At 34.6% G+C, this 23,594-nt stretch overlaps 1 protein-coding gene across 5 annotated transcripts in view; it reads left to right on the forward strand.

The window, feature by feature from the left end:
* Window positions 1-23,594, forward strand: part of SLC35F5 (solute carrier family 35 member F5) — a 96,733-nt gene that overhangs the window by 69,943 nt on the left and 3,196 nt on the right. For 4 of the 5 annotated variants that reach the window (XM_064586435.1, XM_045868982.3, XM_064586436.1 and 1 more), the window contains 8 exons: window positions 4,224-4,305; window positions 4,932-5,019; window positions 7,969-8,033; window positions 10,175-10,279; window positions 13,667-13,826; window positions 18,501-18,591; window positions 22,813-22,967; window positions 23,485-23,578. In XM_064586435.1, coding sequence (XP_064442505.1) covers window positions 4,224-4,305; window positions 4,932-5,019; window positions 7,969-8,033; window positions 10,175-10,279; window positions 13,667-13,826; window positions 18,501-18,591; window positions 22,813-22,967; window positions 23,485-23,560 — 822 coding nt within the window. In that variant the 3' untranslated portion in view covers window positions 23,561-23,578. The remainder of the gene's footprint in view (window positions 1-4,223; window positions 4,306-4,931; window positions 5,020-7,968; window positions 8,034-10,174; window positions 10,280-13,666; window positions 13,827-18,500; window positions 18,592-22,812; window positions 22,968-23,484; window positions 23,579-23,594) is intronic. The other variant, XR_010410119.1, reaches the window with a different exon arrangement.

Genomic DNA, 23,594 nt, shown 5'->3' on the forward strand with positions numbered 1-23,594 from the left:
GATAAGAGTTTACTGTATGCATTGATTTTTTCAGATAAGTGGTTTTGTAGTTGTATAGTAAATTTGTGTAAATGTCAGATATTTGAGCAAGTACTCATAGTAAACATTTCTACAGAATTTCTTGTATTATTGTTAATAGCTTTTCTATTATATTATACAGCAAATATTATTTTGGAATAAGCTAGAATTAGACTTGTCTGAATTAGTGAAAACTGAAGTTTAGAATTTGATAATGAATTTCGGGGCTCTTTCCCATATATGTCATTGGGAGCAGCCTAATCCAAAGTTGTTTAGTATGGGCCTTTAAGATTTAAATTTATACAGAGCTTTTTTAAACACCAGGTAGTGCAGTGCTAATGTCAGTATCATTAGCCTGATTATAAGATTTTTTTATTTCACGGTTTTGCCTCATTGCAGAGCCCATTTTTCTCCATCCTCTTCCTGAATAACGTCTAGTTGAGTGATACCTTGATTAATATATTCAGCAGTACAAATCAAAAAATCATTGTGAATTATGATAATTACATATGTACTAAAATTAATTTAAAGGCTTATACATTCGGATTATGCTGTTAATTATTTTTTCTGTTTGTTTTAAATGAATGTAAGGCAAGACTAAGATTTATCATATGTTACTTAATTTTCAAATGACACTTGAGGTGAAGAATAATAAAAGCATCTATATAGTAAAAGTTAAAAACAAAGGGGAAAGATAAGAGATTAAACGGGGAGTGTGTGTGTGTGTGTGTGTGTGTGTGGTGGAAAGAAGCTGGCTGTGGCATGGGATGATTATATCAGGAAGTCCGATTTAAAGGAAAAAAGCTACTTCTAATGAGCACACAATTCATCTTCAGGCAAATTGGTAAAAGGAAAGGCAAAAAGGAAAACTTTCTGAATTACACAGCTTATTGCCTATTAAAAGGAAATATTTCCCTTCATTAGATAAAACAAACTTTTTTCCCAACTCACAACTCTGAGAGAATGTGTTACATAAATACATTACATAGGTACTATTCCATATAGCGTGCTGATTTACAGATACATATGTGCATACAAAAAGCCTTTTAAAAATTGTGGTAAAATATACATGCTGTAAAATTTGCCATTTTAACCTTTTTTTTTTTTCATTTTAACCATTTTTAAGTGTATAGTTAAGTGGCATTAGGTACATTCAGACTGTTGTGCAACCACCTATCAACAGAACATTTTTCATCCTGCAAAACTGAAATTCTATATCCATTAAATAACTCCCCTTTCTCACCTCCCCCAGCCTCTGACAACCACCATTCTACTTTCTGTCTCTATGAATTTGACTACTCTTAAGTACCTCTTGTGAATGGAATCATATACTGTTTTTCCTTTTTTTTTTAAGATATTATTTATTTGTCAGAGAGAGCATGCACAAGTGGGGGGCGGGGGCGGTGTCAGGTAGAGTAGGCAGAGGGAGAAGCAGGCTCTCTCCTGAGCAGGGGCCTCGAAGCGGGGCTGGATCCCAGGACCCTGGGATCATGACCTGAGCCGAAGGCAGACGCTTAACCGACTGAGCCACCCAGTCACCCCACTGTTTTTCCTTTTATGACTGGCTTATCTCAGCATAAAGTCTTCAAGGTTCACCCTTGTAGCATGTGTCAGAAACTTTCTTCGCTTTTAAAGGTACCATATCACTGTACGGATATACCACATTTTGTTTATCTATTCATCGTTGGTCTGCACTTGGGTGCTTCCACCTTCAGTAGTCTTTAAAAAAAAAAAAAAACCTTCAGTAAGTTACAAGAGTAGAAAACTATGTTAATCTTTAGTAAAGGCATTTCTGTAGAAAGAGTAGTATAGTCCAGGTATATAGCTTTTTGGAAACCTAACAAGAGTGATAAGCTTTGATAAGGTTTAGAACAGTACTGTTCAATAGAAATATAATATGAGCCTCAAATGCAGGTGTCACATGTATTTTTTAATTTTCTACAATTAGAAAAAAATTAATTACATTTTTAAAATTTTAAAAGAAATCAGGAGAAACAAGTGAAATTAATTTTAATACTGTGTTTTTATTTAACCCACTATATGTAAAATATTTTGATATGTTATCAATATAAAAATTATTGATGAGGTAGTTTATATTTTTTAGTACCAAATATTCTAAGCATTTTATTTTCTGTTTTAGTTTCCATTTCATTTCAATTTCAGTTTTTATTTCAATTTTAGTTGCTAAACATTTCAATTCAGACTAGTCACATTTCAGTTCTTCAGTAGCTACATGTGGCTAGTGGCTAGTGTATTGTACAGTGCAGGGCAGAGGGAGTTAATAATTCCTGTATTTGCCAGTCCTCCTTGAATATCTTTTGTCTCATTAGCGCTTACGGTATTTTAATTTTTCCCTGTAGAATATAATTTAGGTCATATAGTGTTTACCTAGAATATTTTTTATGATAATTTTAAAATAACTTACCACTCATGAAATAATGAAATATATAAATTATTTGTGATAGATCATTTATTAGTAAGTGGTTGTCCTCAACTGTGGAATAATGAAGGGAAACATTGTAAGGTTAATTTTTATTGGAAGGTAATTTAGATAGGTCTTCTTTTGTAATGAGAGTGCTTTGGGTTTGGGAACCAGAGAATGGGGAGAGGTGTAGAACAGGAAGGTCTTTCTAGAAAGAGTTTCTAGCTAATGATGATTTCTTAGGATTTTTGAATGGCTGCTACCTGAACGATCTGTCTTTATTTCTTTATTGTGCATTAGCAGAGACCAGTGGAGATTGTTTGGAAAATGAGCACAGTATTTATGTGTTAAAGTGGTAAGGAAAATGGGTCAAGAAAGCTAATTATCACCCTATAAGTATTGTCTGGTCTTGTAGATAGATCTCCAAAAGATAATTAAGAGCAGAATATTCTTCTTTTTTCTAGTACTTCATATATGTTTGATATTGCTCATCTTAGCAGTTGCTACCTCATTTTCTTGTTTAGAAAGTCCAGTGAAATTATCTAGGAAGTTGGAGGACTACAGATGGCGTCAAAATCACTTTGCCCTAGTTTTACTCTGGCTTTCATCTTGGGTACAGTGTAGACTAAATGGAGTCTAATAAACTCAGTTATCTGCTATCTTCTAGCAGTGCTCTAAGATCATATGTCTTTGTTGCTTCGTTGAAGTGTAAATGCTAATTATAGTACTCACTTAACTACAAGTTCTGAGAGAGATCAAGAGATGTCCCTGTCTTAAGTCCCTGTCCCTATTCTTCAGTGGAATATGAATATGTTTAAGTAACAGTGATGCCAAAAACAGTTAGATAAGCAGTTAATTTACTTTGATTGAGCCAGCAGTCTGCTTCTTAGTGTATATATTAGTGACACTCATGCACATATACACCAGGGGACATGCAGTAAAATGTTCATAGTAGCATTGTTTGAAATAGTCCAAAAGGATCCATCAACAGAAAAATGGATGAGTTGTGGTAATATGTATTAGAATATCTGATAGCAGTGAAAATATATGGATTTTGGAACCCTCTCATACACATACACACACCAGGCTTCATCAAAAAGAGGTGTTATTTCTTTTTCATTAAATCGTATTAGGCACAGTATTGAGAATATAAGAATGTCCTAGCCTAGATGAGCAAAAGAAAAGAAAAAAAATCCTTATAATTGGAAAACTTCCCTTAATTATATCCAGTTATGAGAACTCTGTATTATGTCTCCAAACTGAGAATCAGAGAAACAATCATAATTAGCCAGCAAATTCACATTTTTCATTGGACATTTTTAAATTTCCGAAACAGTTATGTCCTTTTAGAGCTTGTTATTTTGATCCATCCCCACAGGTATGATCTTGTTCAATAGATTTCTCATCATGCTATGTTCATCTGTACATATTTTAATATTTGAGAATTTCCCCCAAATTAAATTTGGTTTAGATAAACTAGAATGCTAGAAATGTTTGGATAAAGCATTTTAAAGTTGATTTGGTGTGCAGTCTTACTCTCATTTTTTAAAAAACTGAATGCTAATTTTAACCAACCGTTGTTAATTTCTTAAGGGAAATTGAATAGCAAAGATCTTAGATCTAATTATAAATGCCCTCTTTTTAGGTCTGTGATTTTTCAATAGAAAGCAACTTTTAAAAGCTCTTATGATAAAATATTTAGGGGGGAAAGGAGGGGCCTATAAATTATGACAGATTTAAGCAGGTCATTCATTAGGTTTCACTTTGTTTTCTTTTTCTTTAGTGGTTTCTGGCAAATTTGTCATATCAAGAAGCACTTTCAGACACACAAGTTGCTATAGTTAATATTTTGTCCTCAACTTCTGGTAAGAAATTTGTCTTCAAAATTTACATTATAAATTGAAATCTATTTTTCTTTTATATATGTATATATATACACACACACACACGTATATATATACACACATATATGCATACATTTTTATCTTATTACAAATTATTACATTCATTCTAATATACGTTAGTGTATTGTAACTACATCATATTTGTAGTTTTATGCTGTGGCGTTGTGCTATTTATATTCCTTTGATTATTTTATGGTATATTTTTATATAACAACATATTAAGGTTTTATAGGCTGGTTCTTTGTATTATAGTCATTCATTTCACATTCTTTCTGAAGATCTTTTTCTAGACCCTTTGGCTAAATGTAATTGCTTATTTCAGAACCATAATTTACCCTATGAAAGATAATTTATTTTAATATTGAATCGCCTTCCAAATCTGGGAGAGGAAAAATATTTTTGAAGCTATAGAAACAACTTGAGCACACATGCTTGATTATGATGAGGTCATAATGTTATTCTGAGTGCTCAATTTCACTGTCTTATTAGTTTAAAGTAAACGGGGCTATACTTAATCTGTATTGTTAAAATAAGCATGGTTTTAGTTTAAAGGCTGTTTTAAACTGATGTATCTTTTTTCCTTATAGGACTTTTTACCTTAATTCTTGCTGCAATGTTTCCAAGTAACAGTGGAGATAGATTTACTCTTTCTAAACTATTAGCTGTAATTTTAAGGTAAGAATATAGCATAATAGCTAGTTAATTCTGTTTAAAAATATGATGTTTAAAATTTTTCTGGTAGTGATATAGGATAGTTTATATTATAGTATACTGTATAGGTAGAGAAAGATGAGGATAAAAAAAGGTTTTATATGGATAGCATGCTACTCAGCCTGTGTCACATCCTTAACTAGTTTTCTAAATGTTCCTGGGGAGAGTAACTGGAAGGATCCCAAGGCAGCTTTGGCTCCCATTCATGGGAGGACAGACGGTATAATACTATGTATTGTACTGATGCTTACATTTAACTTAATGTGGCAACTTAATCCTCATTACCTCCAAGTTCCTATTTCCTTTTCCTAAAACAAGTTCCCTTTTTTGTTTTGGTTTTGGGTTTTACTTCTACTTCTGGACGTCAAACATGCAGTCTTCTCTGATTGGCTCAGCCTCAAGTGATCTTTCAGTTATTTTCTGTATAAATCATTCGGCAACTTTGCATTACTGTATAACATCAGTATGGTCAATAACTGTATTTAAGTCTTTTATTTTTATGTAACTTTGTGTATGTTTGTCATGTCTTTTCTGTGGATTATAAACCTTTAAACGCCAGGGCCTTGTTTTATACTTATTTGTGCCACCAACAGTCTAGCCTAGGGCTTTGCTTACCAACAATACCCCAAAAAGTTGTGTCGGTTTGATAAAGCTGTTGTTTTTACTGAGAAAAAATCAGAAATCAGAGAAGGTAGTGGAATGATTTAATGGAGAGAATAATGTTTCTTAGCTGTCAGAACTGGGTTTGAATCAGAGCTTTGTTCTTTGTTTCTGTCAGTTCACTTAAACTCTCTGAGAGGGGTTTTTAGGTGAGAAAATAATGATAGTATCTACTTTCCAGCCTTGTTTTAAAGTTTGGAGGGAATGTATATTAAAAATGATTATCATGGGGACTGAGGTACTCTTATTATGATGTGTTTTTCCTTTATAGATATAACCATGGTAGTTTCCAGATGTAGTCCGGTTGACCAACTAAGTTACTATTTAGATTTTATGACCACTAGAAGTTTATTATATTGCATGATTGACTAATTGTTTTAGCCAAACATATTTTTATATTAGGGAAACATATTTGTATTGGGGAAGTAAGTGAGGTTTTATTCAACTTTGTTCAAAATTCATGCAAATTTTTAACTTTGTACTATACTAATAAAGTTTTGAAAAAGAAGGAAATAGTTATAAAATGTTGAACTTGTAAATATTTTGACAGAGTTCATTAAAGTAGATCTAGAACAGGGGTCAGTGGACTAAGATGAGCTAGCTTCCTAATTTTTTAAAGTTTTATTGGAATATAGCCACTCTCACTTGTTAGTATATTATCTATGGCTACTTAAGCACCATAATGACAGTTCAGTTGCAACAGAGACTATATGGTCTGCAAGCCTAAAATACTTACTATTTGTTCCTTTAAGGAAGTTTGCTTGACCTATGGTCTAGAAAAATTATTACTTAGAATTTTTTTGTGTATTTATTACATGTTCTTAATACTATCTTGAACATTGTTTTATACTTTGTTTTGAAATAGCCTTATACTATGAGATTCAGTTTCTGAGGTATAAAAAGAATTTGACATAGCAACAGTCTTGAAGGAAATCTTCTTATAAGTTAAAAAGTCTCACTTCAAGAGACAAAGAGAGTACTTACTAATCTCCATCTAAACTACCTGGAATTCAATCTTGCCTCCATCATTACTAGTTTTGCAATTTGGGGCAAATTTCTTGCCTCTCTGTGTCACAGTTTCCTCACCTGTAAGTTGGGAATACTAGTAAGATTTGTCTCAAAGGATTCTTGTGAGGATTAAATGTGTTAAAATTTTAAAAGTGCTTGGAACAGTGTCTGGTGCATAATAGGTGCTCAATATATTTAGTTATTGTGATTATTATGATCTAAATGGAATTGAAACCTCTAGTTTCTGGCATGTCGTGGGTGCTCAATAAATAATAGCTGAATTTAAATAATGATTGCTTAACAGAAAATTAATAATATTTAATTGAGAGGCATGAATACTTAATGTAAGAACTAGATTTGACTTATGATATAATTCCATAAGGTAAAAAAATTTTTTTTCATATTCTTCTCCTGTGTCACTTAGTTTTTTGGATCAATAGGTGAAAGAATTAGACTGGCTTCTAAAAAAATTAACACTATTTTATCTGCTTTAAAAATATGTACAATTACAAGATGCATAGAAATAGCGTAAGCTCCCTGAGAACAGGAACCACATCTGTTTTGTTTGCAGCTGTAACACAGTGCTTAGCTCAATAAATAATAACTTAAAATTTTTTTTTCAATAAATAACAGTTGAGTGAATGATACTCTGATTTCTCTATATCTTTAATTCAGTCTTTTTTCATCCATTAATTAATTAATTTAATCATTTAAACATTTAAGGAGAGTTTTATTGCTTAAATTTAGGTTTTATCGGTAGGCAAGAGTTAGTGCTCTTGCTAGGTGTGTATGGATATACCATATGTATCTTCAAAAAAAAAGTTTGGAAGAGGGCTGACAAGTTGGTTACTTCCTTAACTGAAAAGCCGTAGGTAGCATAGGAGGTAAAAATACTTACCTAGACGCAGACTGGCAAAGTTTCAGTCCCAGCTATGTGATTTTGGTCAAGTTACTTTGTATGTTTGTGTATTAGTTTTCTCAGGTGTAAAATGGCAATGGTAGTAGCAATAATACCTTTTCATAAGGTAATTTGTACGTTTTGTGAGAAATGAATACAAGTATAGCACTTATACTGTCCCATTAATACTGTTAAATATTAATTAAATCACTAAATTCTTTGGGAATTGTAGTTTTCCCCAGTTTTGAGAGTAGTCTAGATCACTTGTAAATAATTTTTATCTTTATTATTAGCCCTTTTTAAGGAGTTTATTGTTTTGCTCATCAGTAATCCTATTATTCCCATAGCATTGGAGGTGTTGTGCTGGTGAACTTGTCAGGGTCTGAAAAATCTGCTGGAAGAGATACAATAGGTAAGTATGTGTCTCTGCATTCTTTCTGTTAAGAGTATACAAGAAAGTTTTGTGCATGTCATTATTTGTGTCCTTGTGTGCGAGTGTGCATGTGTGTGCACACACAGAGGGCGGGCACTAATGGGGTCTTTTTTTAACTTTTCCTCTGGAAATAATGTAAAAAATTTCAAAAATAGTTCACGGAATTCTCATATAACCTTCACTCAGATTCTCTGCTAACCATGTACATAACTGCAGTGTGGTTATAAGTCAGGAATTAACACTGATTATAATATAGATACATACATATATTTTTTTAGAGAGGGAGAGAGATAGGGCCCGGGGAGGGACAGAGGGACAGGGAGGGAGAGAATCTTAGACAGGCTCCATGCCCAGTGCTGAGCCTGATTGTGGGCTCAGTTTCACAACCCTAAGATCCTGACCTGAGCCGAAATCGAGTCACCATTTAACCGACTAAGCTACCCAGGCACCCCAACATTGATTATGATTAAATTATCTAGTCTGTATGTATATCCTTTTCACATCTCACAATTTTTCCCACTCGTGTTCTTTTTCTGGTGCAGCATCACTTGTTGCCTTTAGTTTTCATCTCCTTAGTTTCCTTTAATCTGGAGCTGTCCCTCAGTCTTTTGTTGTTGTTGTTGGTCTTTTATAACCTTAACACTTTTGAAGGATACGGTTGTTTTGTGGCATGTTCCTCACTTTTGGTTTGTTTGATACTTCCTTATGGTAAAATTTATGTTGTGTATTTTTGGTAAGAATGCCATGGAAGTAATATTAGAAGTGTTCTGATCAACACATCATATCAGAAGGCACGTGGTATTGTCCCGTTACTAGTGACTAGTTAATTTTCAGGTGGTGTCTGCCAGGTTGCTCCAGTGTAAAGTTACTAATTTTTTTCTTTGTAAGTAATAAGCATCTTGTGGGGAGATACTTTGAGACTATACAAATACCCTGTTTCTGTTATACTTGCACCCACTAATTTTGTGATTCACTCATGTTTCTTACCTGAAACATTTATTGTTATGGTGAACATACAGTTTTGATCCATTGTTTAAATTAAACAATAACAAAGATAATCAGGGAACCCAGCTTAATGGCTTCCCTCTGGATACTTTGTTTAGATATTTCAAGTTCATTGAATGGAAAGGTGCTTTCTAAACCATCCCTTGTCACTGCCCAGTGAGCCATGCCTTGAACTATATCACCTCTTTCTCACCCAGAGCAGCTTGTTATATGTAAAACAAAACATGTATTTGTTGTGTATGTGTGAGAATTTATTGGTAGGCTTTCTTTTTGTTTTTTGAAAATGTTTTAGAATAATTTTTTAAAATAGATTTAATAAAACATTGGACTTTTGGATAATAAATATTGAATGTGGTCACTTGACAGACGGCACATTAATTCAGCTGTTTTTAAAGGCTTACTGAAATGTTTTTGAGAATGAGTTAATACATTAAGAGAACCAGTATTTATTATGCCTATACTACAAACCCTGTATTATGTTAGATATTTTAGAACATTAAAAAGTAATGTGTTTGCAGTTTTCAAGGAGTTCTTGATTTTAATCATTATATGAGATTTACAAAATGAAACCACTAGAGAATAAATAATACTATAATTAACCATGTAAGTATTAAGTGGTCTAAAATAGAAGACAAGGAGGATGGAAATTCAGTGGAGGAGGAAGAGGATGCTTTGTGGCAGAAGGCGGAACTTTAACTGGGCCTTGGAGATGGTAGTGGAATATATAATAAAGATGATAGGTCACAGTGGGGAGGACCCTATAAGCAATGGCTTAGAGATGGAAAGAAACACTGTTATGCCGGACAGTGTCAGGTGCCAAATTGTTTATGTAGGGGAAAATATGAAGTAGCATTTCAAAATTAAAGGCCGAAGTGTTACTTATATGAGTTGTAATATTATAACATGCATTTTTGGCTAGATCATTGGATGTTTTTGCAAGGGTTTGTTCACTCGTTTCTTCCTATACTCCTGGAGGACATGGGAAGGGGTGGGATCTACTTTTATCTTTTCATGTTTGTGTACTTCTTGAAGTCACATCTGACACATAGATTTTAAATAAGTGTGTATTGAATGAGTTAATGAACAAATGAGTTAACGCATGTTGATTTTTACAGGTTCCATCTGGTCTCTTGTTGGAGCCATGCTCTATGCTGTCTATATTGTTATGATTAAGAGAAAAGTAGACAGAGAAGATAAGTTGGATATTCCAATGTTCTTTGGTAAGAATATATTTACCTGTGAGGCCACTTTCTTTGAATGATTAACTTAGGGTTTTGTTTTTGGAGGGAATAAGGAAGCCTTTCTCTCCTTCTCCTTATGATTCTTTAAAACTGTCAGATTTTAGAGATTATGAAGTCCAGTCTCTGTTTTTCTCATACCTTGCCCTGCATGATTGTGTACCTCTGAAGGAATGCTGGTTTCCTCAGTGTGAGGTAAAGAAAGAAATTCCTCCTAGTGCCTTTTTTGCATTCATGTCTTTAGCCTGTGAATCAGATATTTTCTTCATTGATATGATAGAATTATGCTATTATAAGCATTGAGAGTATACCTGTTGTATTACACGTTTTGCTATTTTTGAATTGTTAGAAGCATAGGATTGGAGAAACTGCTCCCAAATGATATGTATAATACTTTTCTAGTCTGTATACTGTTCATTAAAACTCATGGGCCATTTAAAGGCTTTCCATTTGCATTTAAGATATAGACTCTTATATAGATTTTCAGATTACCCAATTGTAGTTTCTGGCATCAGTTCTTAATTTTGGTAAATAAAATACCTAATACGATTTATAAGCTCTTCCTTGCCTGATATCAGCTCAGTAAACAACTTGTGCTCTCTGTTGGATATCTGTAGATGTCTTCCAAAAGATACCTGAGTATCAATAGATAAAAAAGCATGGTGATGAAAGTTCAAAGTGCAGCTAATAGGGAATCAGGAGACCAGGAATATGGCTGTTCTAATTTCATTGATTTCACACTCATCTGCAAAATGAGCAAATTGGACTAGATGAGTAGCTTTCAAACTGATTTGCAGAGGATCCTGGGAGGGGTGAGAAGAGGTGGAGTTGCATGTGTGGTTCTGGTTCTTGGAGTCCTTGCCTGCTTCAGCTGGAACAGCTCTGTTTTGTGGGGCTTTTGCATTATAATTTGTAGAAAAGATTTTTCTACTAAAAAAAAGTTTGAATATCTTCACTTAAAGATTAACAGAAACAAAACATTTGGAAAGCTACCAGACCAAGTGATCACTCAAGTTTAAGTATGGAGTTCAATTAATATACCTTAAATATGAAGGTAATTTTAGTGATGTCTTATTTTAGAGTCATAGGAAATTCCACTTGGAATGGAATGAAATGCTAATATTTTTTGAGGTTTTTTTTTTTTTTAAGATTGGCAGTTTTCAGGAAAAATTGTTCAATTTACTGTTACTACAGTACACACAGACACAGACATGTAACTTGATTGGTCTTCGTCATATATGATGTAAGACAGTATTGATTTGATGTGCGCTTTACAATAGGCAGGACTAGAAAAGAAGTTAGGATTGGGTTGTGGAGGGTTCTTTAGGCATGGGGATAGAGCAGAGCATAACGGGGAACAGTGTGTAGATCTACGTGATCGGACTGGAGGCTTACTTTAAGGAAGAACAGGAGGATATGCAGGCCAGATTCTGAAGGATCTGGAGAATAGGTGGAAGCAATTGGGACCTTTGTCTTTAGGTCCAAAGGTTGTTAATTTATGTGGGATTCCATAGACTTGATATAGTCCAGGGACCCCAAACTAGATTTGGTTTTTGGTAATGCCAAATTTTGGTGGTGGTGTTTTTTTTTTAAGATTTTATTTATTTGACAGAGAGAGAGACAGCGAGAGCAGGAACACAAGCAAGGGGAGTGGGAGAGGGAGAAGCAGGCTTCCCGCCGAGCAGGGAGCCCGATGTGGGACTCGATCCCAGGACCCTGGGATCATGACCTGAGCCGAAGGCAGACGCTTAACGACTGAGCCACCCAGGCGCCCCCCCTAAATTTTGGTGTTTTAATTACAACTTTTTATTGTTGTGTAAGCTTTTCAGGTCATGAGTCCCTTTTGTATGTGTCATTTTATTTGTTTTTATTTTTATCACTAGATGTCTTAAATTGGGTATCCCAGAAGCAGGATATGAGACAGGGATTTCTTATGGGTGATTTATTGAGGGGCAATCTGCAGGGAATACTGACAAGGGAGTAAGAAAAGCAGGATAGAGAAGGGGAAAGAACCATGTGGGCTCATGTATAATTGAGGTTTGGCCCAGTTCATGGCATGTCAGGAGCAGGAGGTGGAGGGGGCTGGTGAAGGAGCAGGTAATGTCTAGGTACCCCTCAGAGACCTTCTGGCCTTGAGCCATTAGGATTTCAGCCATGAGAGTGGCCTTGTGCATCCTTCATGGGTTAGTTGTGGGCTGTAGAGGGTGGGAACTTCATGGGAAAGGCAAGCTTGTTTGCTCTCCAAGACAGTTCTTCAGAGACGGTGGGTGGCTGGCTATAAGTCTTCAGCAGCAGATAGGGAGTGGATGCTCTAATCCTATTAAGATTTAACTAGGCATCCTAAATTCTAGTTTATTATTTAGCGACAAATATAAAATATGTATTTACTGTAATTTAACTTTCTCTTAAGAAAGCTCTATAGTTACCTAATGGATCTGTGATGTTCAACTGTATAGGAAGTGCAATAAAAATTACTATAAAATTGTAAATTTTTCCTTTGTAGTCTTTGTATTCACTTAGTAATATGTAACCTTGTATTTCCTTAATAATAATAGCAGCTTATCTTTACTAACTTTTTATGCCAGGTACTGTGCTATATTTTATAAGTGTTTCATCTATTTTCCAAGTAATCTATTTAAATATGATTTTACAGTTATGGATTGGAAAACTGAGGCTTAGAAGAGGTTTCGCATCTTGTATAAGATTTACAGTACTAGTGAATGGTGGAGCTGGGATTGGAACTCAGGGCAGTCAGACTGCAGAGCACACACTTTTGACCACTAAATGTTACAGCCTTCCTTTACAGATAGTCAGTCTGCACTCAGTTCCTATGTTGAGGAGCTATTTGTGTATGTATGTTATCTCACCAGTTAGCTTATGAGCGCTTGGAAGGCAAGAACCAAGAATGTATCTGGTTTGGAAACTTCCTCCATTATTCCCAGCAATACCACAGGTGCTTTAAACTTAAATATGAGTTGAATCAGAGAGCAGACTCTCTACTTCCTCATAATTAATTTAGGCTGCATATCCATACACACAGATATACCAGTTATTTCTTAAAGTTTAAAGACACTAACTTATTACTAGCTAAGGTTAACGACCTTTCTTTTTGAATTAAGTGGTTTATTCCATAGTAGTTGCTCCATGCAGTGTGAATAGTGGAACCGTGAAGACTCAGTGACCACCAGTTGCTAGTACAGTTTTTTATGTTGAGCTCTCTGTACGTCTGACTGAAAGAAACCCAAGTTCCAGTTAAGGAAACCTGTTGGAACCCTTTGTGCAAAATCTAATGTTTTCTAATTATAGAGTTATAAGTTTGAAAAATTTAAATCTCAATTACTAACTGTTGTCTCTTTTATACATATTTAGGTTTTGTAGGTCTGTTTAATCTGCTGCTCTTATGGCCAGGTTTCTTTTTACTTCATTATACTGGATTTGAGGACTTTGAGTTTCCCAATAAAGTAGTATTGATGTGCATTATCATTAATGGCCTTATTGGAACAGTTCTCTCAGAGTTCCTGTGGTTGTGGTATGTACTGTTTATTACCCTATGATTTATTAGATACCAGTTCATGGACTTTTGGATAGTTAAAGTGTTTATATTTCTTCTGTCTTCTGATGACTCCTTCTGTGCCCCTCCCCCCCACACACACTTCACACTATTTTAATAAAGTAACTCCACTAGAGCAGGAACTTTGTGTTTTAACTTCTGTGCACTGATTGTATAGACTAATACCTTACACATAGAAGGAGCTCAATAAGTATATGTTGAATAAATATTTGAATGAATGGATGCATATAAATGATCTTAAATTGTAGAAGTGTTTTAAAAGTAGAATGTTATATAAATGAAAGGTGTCATTACCTAATGGAGGTTTATATTCTAAATAGGAATAACATGAGTTCTGAGTGAGAATCTAGGGAACTTAAGAGACTTTGGAAAGTTTGGTTGTTCATAGACTTTTTTTTGTTTTATTTATTCTTAGGACTTTTCATATTAGTGAGCCAGATATGTAACCCTAAACCCTGATTAATTTGAGATGTTAACGTGCTTTGAAATGTTATATCAAATATGTGGATATGTGATAATGACCCTAAAATAGTTTGAAGACAATATCATGTACGGAATTTAAGAAATCTTTCAAATACAGAGCTTGATACTTAGTCATCTTTTTATCTAACAGGAACCGAAAAAAAACCCCGCAAATTGTACTTAAACTCCTAAATGGATTTTATGATATGCCAATTAAGACTACTGACTAGTTTTCCCTTGCAAAAGACTGAGTAGCCTTTTCCATGAAGACTTCCTTAATGCTCTACCTGTACTTTTCCCCCTCCTCAATTAAGGAAATTTCTCTGTTTTCTTGATATTCTTCCACACTTACTCCCTTTCATGTAGTACTTAAAGATATACTTTATTTTGTAGTTAATTTATGTACTTAAATTCCTTTGCTGATCGGGGCGCCTGGGTGGCTCAGTTGGTTAAGCGACTGCCTTCGGCTCAGGTCATGATCCTGGAGTCCCGGGATCGAGTCCCGCATCGGGCTCCCTGCTCGGCGGGGGGTCTGCTTCTCCCTCTGCCCCTCCCCCCTCTCATGTGCTCTCTCTCTCATTCTCTCTCTCTCAAGTAAATAAATAAAATCTTTAAAAAAAAAATTCCTTTGCTGATCTAAAACTCTTTGATATCAGAATCCATTTACTCATTCATTCTTCCATCTTTCATTATATATTAGGTGCTCGGTTTTTTTAAGCAAAGAGTTACATATTTTATTTTCTTATTAATATATATCATATACTCTCTCTCATCCTGTTGCTTCTTTACTATCAATTCTGGTATTCATTTTCTCTTATTTCTCTTGCCTCTCTCTACTCTTGGTTCTGAACAGATAGAACTACTTACTGGTAGTTTTTTGATTGAACTCTGTTGAATCATGAGGGATTGTTGATACTCAGCCATTTTTTACGACAATTATGTACTCACTGTATTTTAATACAGGTTCATGTTTTCTAGGACCTTTAGTTTAAATTAGACAGTTTCAAAGCAAATTAATATATTTGAAAGCAATTATTAAATTTTTCTTTGGATGTTAGACTAGAGAAGGGTTTAGTATGATGCTTATAACATTAAGACTCATAGTAAACCGGGACTGTGTCACTACAAATATTAAAATGCTCATTCTTTATTGAGAGCTACAGTTTTAATTAAACATATACAGTAGAGAGTTTTATTATGTTTAGCAAAATTTAATGTAGGCTTTAGGGGATGATCAAGTAGGAGTTGTGACATGTAATCTCTCTATGTGAGCTTTTTTAGTTTGCTCCCTTGGAAAACTTTACATTTAAATAAATAATAACATGTTTTGGAGTTTTTTTAATTTAATTTTTTTAGAATGAAAAGAATAATATATACAAAAGTATACAAAAGGGTATACAATGAAAAGGAAGTCTTATCTTTCACTTTAAATCTCCGTTCCTTTTTCCCAGAGGCAACCATTATTAACTTCTAAACCTTCTACAAAATTTTCTATACATGCAGAAGTGTGTATCAGTCTCCTAATCCATCCCCAATTTGTCTTATTTTTAACACACAAATGGGAACATACTATGGATATTGTTTTGTACTTGCTTTTTTTCACTGATTGTTTTGTAAATCTTTACATATCAGCACTTAGGTTCAATTCATTTTTTAAAGCCTGTGTAGTGTTCTGGTATATATATATATATATATATATATTTTTTTTTTTTTTTTAAAGATTTTATTTATTTATTTGGGAGAGAGAGAATGAGAGAGACAGAACACATGAGAGGGGATAGGGTCAGAGGACGAAGCAGACTCCCTGCCGAGCAGGGAGCCCGATGCAGGACTCGATCCCGGGACTCCAGGATCATGACCTGAGCCGAAGGCAGTCGCTTAACCAACAGCCACCCAGGCGCCCTAGTGTTCTGGTATATTATGTTCCAATCCATTATGTGACATACTGGGTAGAACATAATGTGTTTTACCCATTCCTTATTGATAGACATTTTAAGTTTCCAGTCCTTTGCTTTGTAAATAAAATAACATTGAATATCCTCCTACATATCTTTGCATGTATATGTAAGTGTTCTGTAGGTTAAATGCCTACAGAGTCCATCATAAGGACTTTACATTTTGATAGAGAATTGCAGTATCATTCCCCGTGGAGGGAACACAACTTATATTCCCAACTGTGTATATGAGTATGTATTGTAGAATAGTTAAATTGGACACTCGTAGTCCTATATTATGATAAAAGCTATGTTTATCCTTACCTGGGATGGATTTTTCAGGACCTCAAGAAGGTTTATTTTTCAGATATACTTTGACACTCAAGTGATTAAGAGTACTAATGGTGACAGCTCAGTAGCAGTAAATCAGTCAGTAATGAAACAAACATATCCCTTAAATTCTGGGTGTTCTTGGCAACAAAACAAGTGTAAGAAGCATATCTCTATATATTTTACATATTTTTAAATCATAAGAAAATACACATTTAAATCAGAAGCCATAATCTGCATGTAGGACGATTCCCTTTTTTTGCGGGGGGGGGGGGGGAGTCAGGGCTATCGTATGTTTAACTATAAAAAGTACAGGAAACATACATAATCCAAGTGCTGAGTAGTAAGCTACAGATTTCAAAGTGTGGTTGTGAGCTTTTTTTGTAAATTAAAGATGTGTAGTTGTCACTCATTGTTTATTTAAAAAAAATTGAGGTGCACTATTAAACCCATATACTGTACCATTTGTATAGATGTTGAATGATAGCACCTAGTTCTCTGTCTCAGCATTTCCTAAAATGTGTCCCTGAAATAATAGATGACAAAAGGATTCAACCATCAACTAAATTGGGAAAAGCTGGTGTAAGTCAAACAGTTTTCTTCTTAATACTTTGTTTCAGACTCTTCATGATTGTACTTTGTGTTATAAATCTCTAAGAACATACGCCACATTAAAAAAAAAAAAAACTGACCTCCTGAATGTCTTTTCACAGAGCAGCTCGTGTAATAGGAACCACTAGCGCTTGAGTTCTCTTTACTGCACTGATAAGAACTAATGGTACAGCCTCTGTTGGATATGTTGAGTGACACTTTATCGAGAGATAGGCTCTTTTATTGCAGGACAGTATTAATTCTATCATACACCGAGCTAGAATTCACTAGTCTAGAATTTCCATGGGTCTGTAGTCCTAATTATATACACTTTGGTTTTATCTTGGCTTTATAATTTCTTTCCTTCCTTCCTTCTTTCCTTCCTCCCTCCCTCACTCCCTCCCTTCCTCCCTCCCTCCCTCCCTTCCTTCCTTCTTTCTTTCCTTCCTTCCTCTGCCTGCAGTGTGGGGCTCAAACTCATGACCCTGAGAACAAGAGTGTCATGCTCTACTGACTGAGCCAGCCAGGCACCCCTTTTTTCTTTTTATACACTTAAATTATTAGTCTGTATAAATGGCTTATCTATTTGGTATAATGCTTCCTTTCATTTTTTTCCTTCAACTACATAAAATTATGTGCAGAATGATATTTCAAAATTTGATACCAACATTGATAGTTCAAGGTGAAAATAAAATGAAGAACTTAGGTTTTGGTTAGGACAATTGCTAGAAAAAAGGAAAGCAACAAGGAGTATCCTTAAAACATTTTCAGTTCTTTTCAGTGCTAAGCCAAACCAGAGGAGCAACACAGATCTGAAGACTCTTTTAGTTTTCATGAGGGTGAGATATTTTTGCTTTGGTGACAGACTCGAAGGTGGCTTATCACTTTCTTCAAAGTCTATGTTGTGAAGTATTGTCCTGCAGTTTAATAAAGCTATTTTCTTTGTTAGTTAAGTATCATCACAAAACTTTAAGAACTCTTTTGACAGTTTTATAAAAAATGTTAATGAAATAGAAGCTGTACATCTGAAGTTGATTAATATCTATAAGCATATCTTGAAAATAGCATAAGAGTGTGTGTGTGTGTGTGTGTGTGTGTATATATATATATACACAAAGTACTTGGACAGTTTTACTCTTATATATTTGGATTTTTAATATTTGAAGGTAAACTTTAAGAATCATCCTAGTTGCTTTATTGTGTCTCAGTCTGTCCTAAGCTTTTGTCTTTACTCCTGATCTTTCATGCCTATATTTTCTTTGGTTGCTTTACTTTTTTAATATGGAAATGTGTATTTTCTTTTTTTCCTTTTTAGGGGCTGCTTTCTTACCTCATCATTGATAGGCACACTTGCACTAAGCCTTACAATACCTCTGTCCATAATAGCTGACATGTGTATGCAAAAGGTAAGGCAAACTGTTTATTAGATATTTCAGATAAATTTTTTTTGAGAGAGCATGCGCAAGAGAGCATGAGTGGGGGGAGGGGCAGAGGGAGAGAGAGAAGATCTCAAGCAGACTCCCTGCTGAGAGTGGAGCCCCATGTGGGGCTTGATCTCATGACACTGACGACATGACCTGAGCTGAAATCAAAAGTCAGACACTTAACCAACTGAGTCACCCAGGCCACCCCTATTTTAGATGAATTTTTAAAATGGAGATAATGAAAGTTAGGGCATGTGATTAAATTATAAGCAGTACAACCATGAATAATAGTTGATGCCTGCTCTGCCTCTCTAAGGTGCTTTACTATGTAGATATATAAAAAGTACCAAAGAAACAAATAATCTCTTACATTTTTTTCTTTTTTTTTTTTCTTAATTTCTAAGTTAAGGACAGTATCTTTATATGTAGTTCTCCAGTTTTGGAGCTGATTATTCCATATTTCATTGGTAAGTCAGTGGTATAGAATAGGGGATGGGATATATTTTATTATTTAAGTAGTAGTGTTTTGATTTCTAGGATAAATTCCAAAGATTCCTTAATACTGTGATACCGTTATAGATATGAGCAACATAGGAATGTTTCTCAGCAAATGCTCGTTTCTGTCTGGACTTAGGAGGGCAGGTGCTCTGTCCCTCTTCTATGATGTCCTGGTCTGGATGCAGGGATTTTTTTTTTTTTTTAAGATTTTATTTATTTATTTGACAGAAAGAGAGACAGCGCGAGAAGGAACACAAGCAGGGGGAGTGGGAGAGGGAGAAGCAGACTTCCCGCACAGCAGGGAGCCCGATGCAGGGCTTGATCCAGGACCCTGGGATCATGACCTGAGCTGAAGGCAGACGCTTAACGACTGAGCCACCCAGGTGCCCCAAGGATGCAGGGATTTTTATGATAAACATTGGGAGTGATAACATCACAGAAAAGAGAATCCCTCCCCACAGCATGAAGGGAGGAGTTTCTTTAGTGCTTCTGGGGGTTAACAGAGAAAAGAGGCATCCCATATATACAGTACTAAAAGATGCAGTCATTTATCACTCAGTTCAAAGTTTACAGACTTTTTTTTTGAGGTTTTGTTTTGTTTTGTTTTTTAAGAGAGAGAAATAGTACGAGCAGGGAGGGGCAGAGGGAGATAGAGAGAATCTTAAGCAGGCTCCATGCCCAGCTGGAGCCTGACACAGGGTTTGATCTCAACACGGAGCTCAGTGACACAACCCTGAGATCATGATCTGAGCCAAAATCAAGAGTCGGATGCTTAACTGACTGACCCACCCAGGTTCCCCTGAACTCCCAAGTATTAAATAACAAAATGGTATGTGTGTGTGTGTGTGTGTGGTTTGGTTTAATAAAATTTTGAAGAGGAAATACTTGAAAGCCCAAAGGCTTAAAATATGTAGAAGTTATAATCAGATTTTTAAAGCGATTTTTCTTTAGATCTTTGTGCAGTTCTTAGGATAAAGGCAAAATACTCTAAGTGATATGTATTCTCTTTACTTAAAAAACAGTTGTGTGCTGGTATTTACTTTGTTTCATGGCTCAGTAAATTCTTACTTATTTGTCATGGTTAAAAACAGAGAGCTTCTCCTTAATTGAGAATTTTCTTATGTACCATACATTTTCAAAGAATGTGAATATTATAAAATGTACAAAACACTAAAGTTATACATCATTAGATTCTTTACAGATTTGAATAATATTCAGGTCCTCCCACATCTCAGGATCTTGAATATCAATCAAACTTGCTCTAGTGAAACTGGGAAAGTATTGTTGTCAGAGGATTTTGGTAGACTGCTGTGTAAATGAATTTTTCTGTACTGTATTTTGAAAACATCAGCTTTTGCAGATTTGAAAAATAAAAATTGAAAGTTAATTTTAGGATTTTTTTTTTTTAAAAGAACTGTCACAGGGGATCTAATTTTATTAAATGATTATGTAATTTGTTTAATCAAATATTTTAAGATAGGGCAAAACACAAGAAAAGGGAAAATGAAAATAAGTAAATGATTGATTGAATAATTACAAAAACATAACTAGGCCTTTCCCGATTGTCTTCACATCTAGAATTAGACAACCAGTTAAATGAGTCGGGTGTGGGCCTTTGGTGGGTGGGAATTGAGGGTAGGAAGATACCTTCTGGGAAAAGTGACAGGGTGTGCCCCAGAGCTGTAATAGAAACAGGAGAGGGGCACCTGGGTGGCTCAGTCAATTTAGCAGCTGCCTTTGGCTCAGGTCATGATCCTGGGGTCCTGGAATCCAGCCTGGTGTCGGCGTCCGTGCTCAGCTCCCTTTCTCTCTGCTCCTCCCCTCTGCTCGTGCTCTCTCTGTCTCTGTCTCTCTCTTTCAAATAAACCAGGAGGAAAAAAAAAAAAAAAAAACAGAAGAAATCTACTTTCATGGGGTTTTTTGATTCTAATAGCTAACTGTATTTATATATAGTTTCTGAAATTTCGGCAGTTATCAATATCTTTTATCGTGCCTAAAATAAATTATGTTAACCTATTTAATATAATTGACATTTTGTGTAATAGGAAGCATCTCTGATTGTATTCAGATTTATATTCAGATATATTCAGGTTTTAGATATTTTTTGTAATGTAGATAATATTTTGTTAATAAATGTCTTCATTTCGAAAAATTGTCTTCATAGCTTGTTGGAAATCAAATTAGACGTTTTTTATTGTGTGGCAACATAAATTACTGCATTGTTACAGGTGAACTTTGTCTTTAACAGTCAACTAGGGAGGGTTTTACCTACGTTTACAAAGTTTGCTTTTACTCAGTTATAAAATAGGGTTTTAGTTGAATATTCATGAAGCCACTCTTATCAACTATATCTGCATTTTTAACTTTCATTAGTCATAGTTTTCATACTTTTTCTGATCTTGGGTCATTTAAGTGCGTTGTGGCTTTTCTTGATTATATCTATATTCTGGCAAATATTCCAAGAATATGTCATACCCGTAATTTGATAACAATGTGAAGGGTGTTTAGTTTCTCTTACTGACTGCTCTTTCCTGGGTCTTAGACTGACAGCCTGTGTGTGTATCATACAAGCAGGACATGCATGTTACAAGTTGTCAGTGATTATTCTTGTGTTACGCATTGTGAGTCCCTCATAAAAATATTCTCATAAAACCCCTTTACTCTGACTAATGGTGCTGTGAAATGGAGTAGCACCCACCAGAGGGAGTCTTGCCTGTGATTCTAAACCTCACTTTTTTTAACACTTAAAGAGGGCAAAAACAGTTTTTCTTTCCTATTTTAAACATAGGAGTTACTATTTTCATCATTATTTGAAAGCAGATCACACCAGTGGGTTGCAGTAAGTCTCAATCTGTGCAGCCTTCTTTGACAATTGTTTTTGATCTTTGCTGAACCTAGATGGTAAAGGTAAAGTCATGAAAGGAAAGAATGATTTTTTTCTTCACTTTATGGCATCTCATTATTTTTAATTTTCTTGAGAACCCTGATAAAATGATGGATTTTGATGATATCTGAGGGGCTCCTCACCGCTGGGGTTCTGCTTGCTGCTTGTCTTCTCTGGCTCACATTTCTTAAGTAGTCCTGTTTGTTGTCTTTATTTTACTTAGCCATGATTTCCTTTTGAAATTTTTCATTTGTTACTACAGAAACAAACTAGTTTTAAGAGTCAGGATTAGAATTCTTTTTGCAAATTGTTAATAAAAGGTTTGCAAAAATTACACTTAAGAGTTTATCTGTTTTTGGTGCTGTCTTCAAGAAGGAACTGTAACATATCACAGCATATCACAGCATATTGTAACATATTTTTTAAAAATGAGTTTTTGAAGGTGACTTTAGAAACTGAAGGGGAGGATCTACTTGAGAGTCAACAGTAATCAGTAAAGAAAAAATGGGCATTGTGATGTGGAAGACAAAGCTTAACGTTTGTAATTCTGCTCTCGGATATACTACACCTAATAAATGAAAAGCATGCCTTCTGGCTTTCCTTTAGGCCCTTTTCTAAGCAAGACGTATTTTGGTAATTTAAGCAAGTGGAATCATACGTTGAAGTTCTGAATCCTCATATTTGACAATAACATACTGTCAATGCTTAGTATTCTCAGTGTTTTAACTTATTCCTGCAGATTCTTATAAATGGAAAACTTACATTAAAGGAGAAAATTGTCTTAATAATAATTGTGGGTTGTTTTTTTCTTTTATTTTTAGGTGCAGTTTTCATGGTTATTTTTTGCAGGCGCTATCCCTGTATTTTTTTCATTTTTTATTGTGACTCTCTTATGCCATTACAATAATTGGGATCCTGTGATGGTGGGAATCAGAAGAATTTTTGCCTTTATATGCAGAAAACATCGAATTCAGAGGTAGGTTTGGTTCCAATATAACTTTTAAAAAATATATTCCTTGCTAAATAAACTGGAAATCATACGCTGGCCTAATTTTTAGACATTTTGTGAAGAAATTAATAAAAGATTATAATTTGTATGTGTACTATGCCAGGTAAAATAAGTTGTTCAGATCCTTTGGGTGGTAAGATAGTTTCTTCACAACTACTTTAAAAAAATGTTTTGATTTACAGGTAAAACCAAAGTGCTTACTGTTTTGCTGTAATGAATTTAAATGTAGAAAACTTTCACTGGTGTGAATAAAATTTATAATAAAATATAACACTGCCTCAATTTTTTTCAATTTCTTTCTTTTTGAAAAGATTTTTATTTTTATATCCTATTATAAAAAGAATTTGGAGCAAATTATTGGGAAATCTTGCCCTAATCTTAGTTCTGACCTCAGAGATTCAGACAATGGAATAGATCATTTTCACGGGCTCCTTTCAGTTCTAAAGCTTTTCTTAACTATTGTCTTAAATTTTTTTTTTTTAAGGGTTCCGGAAGACAGTGAACAATGCGAGAGTCTCATTCCTATGCACGGTGTTTCTCAGGAGGATGGAGCTAGTTAGCTGTTGTCTGTAGTCCAGGTTTGTACATTAACTA

Source organism: Mirounga angustirostris, unplaced genomic scaffold, assembly GCF_029215605.1.
Source record: "Mirounga angustirostris isolate CCGP_5_RB_7025 unplaced genomic scaffold, mMirAng1.0.hap1 SCAF_3, whole genome shotgun sequence".
NCBI classification, from domain to species: Eukaryota; Metazoa; Chordata; class Mammalia; order Carnivora; family Phocidae; genus Mirounga; species Mirounga angustirostris.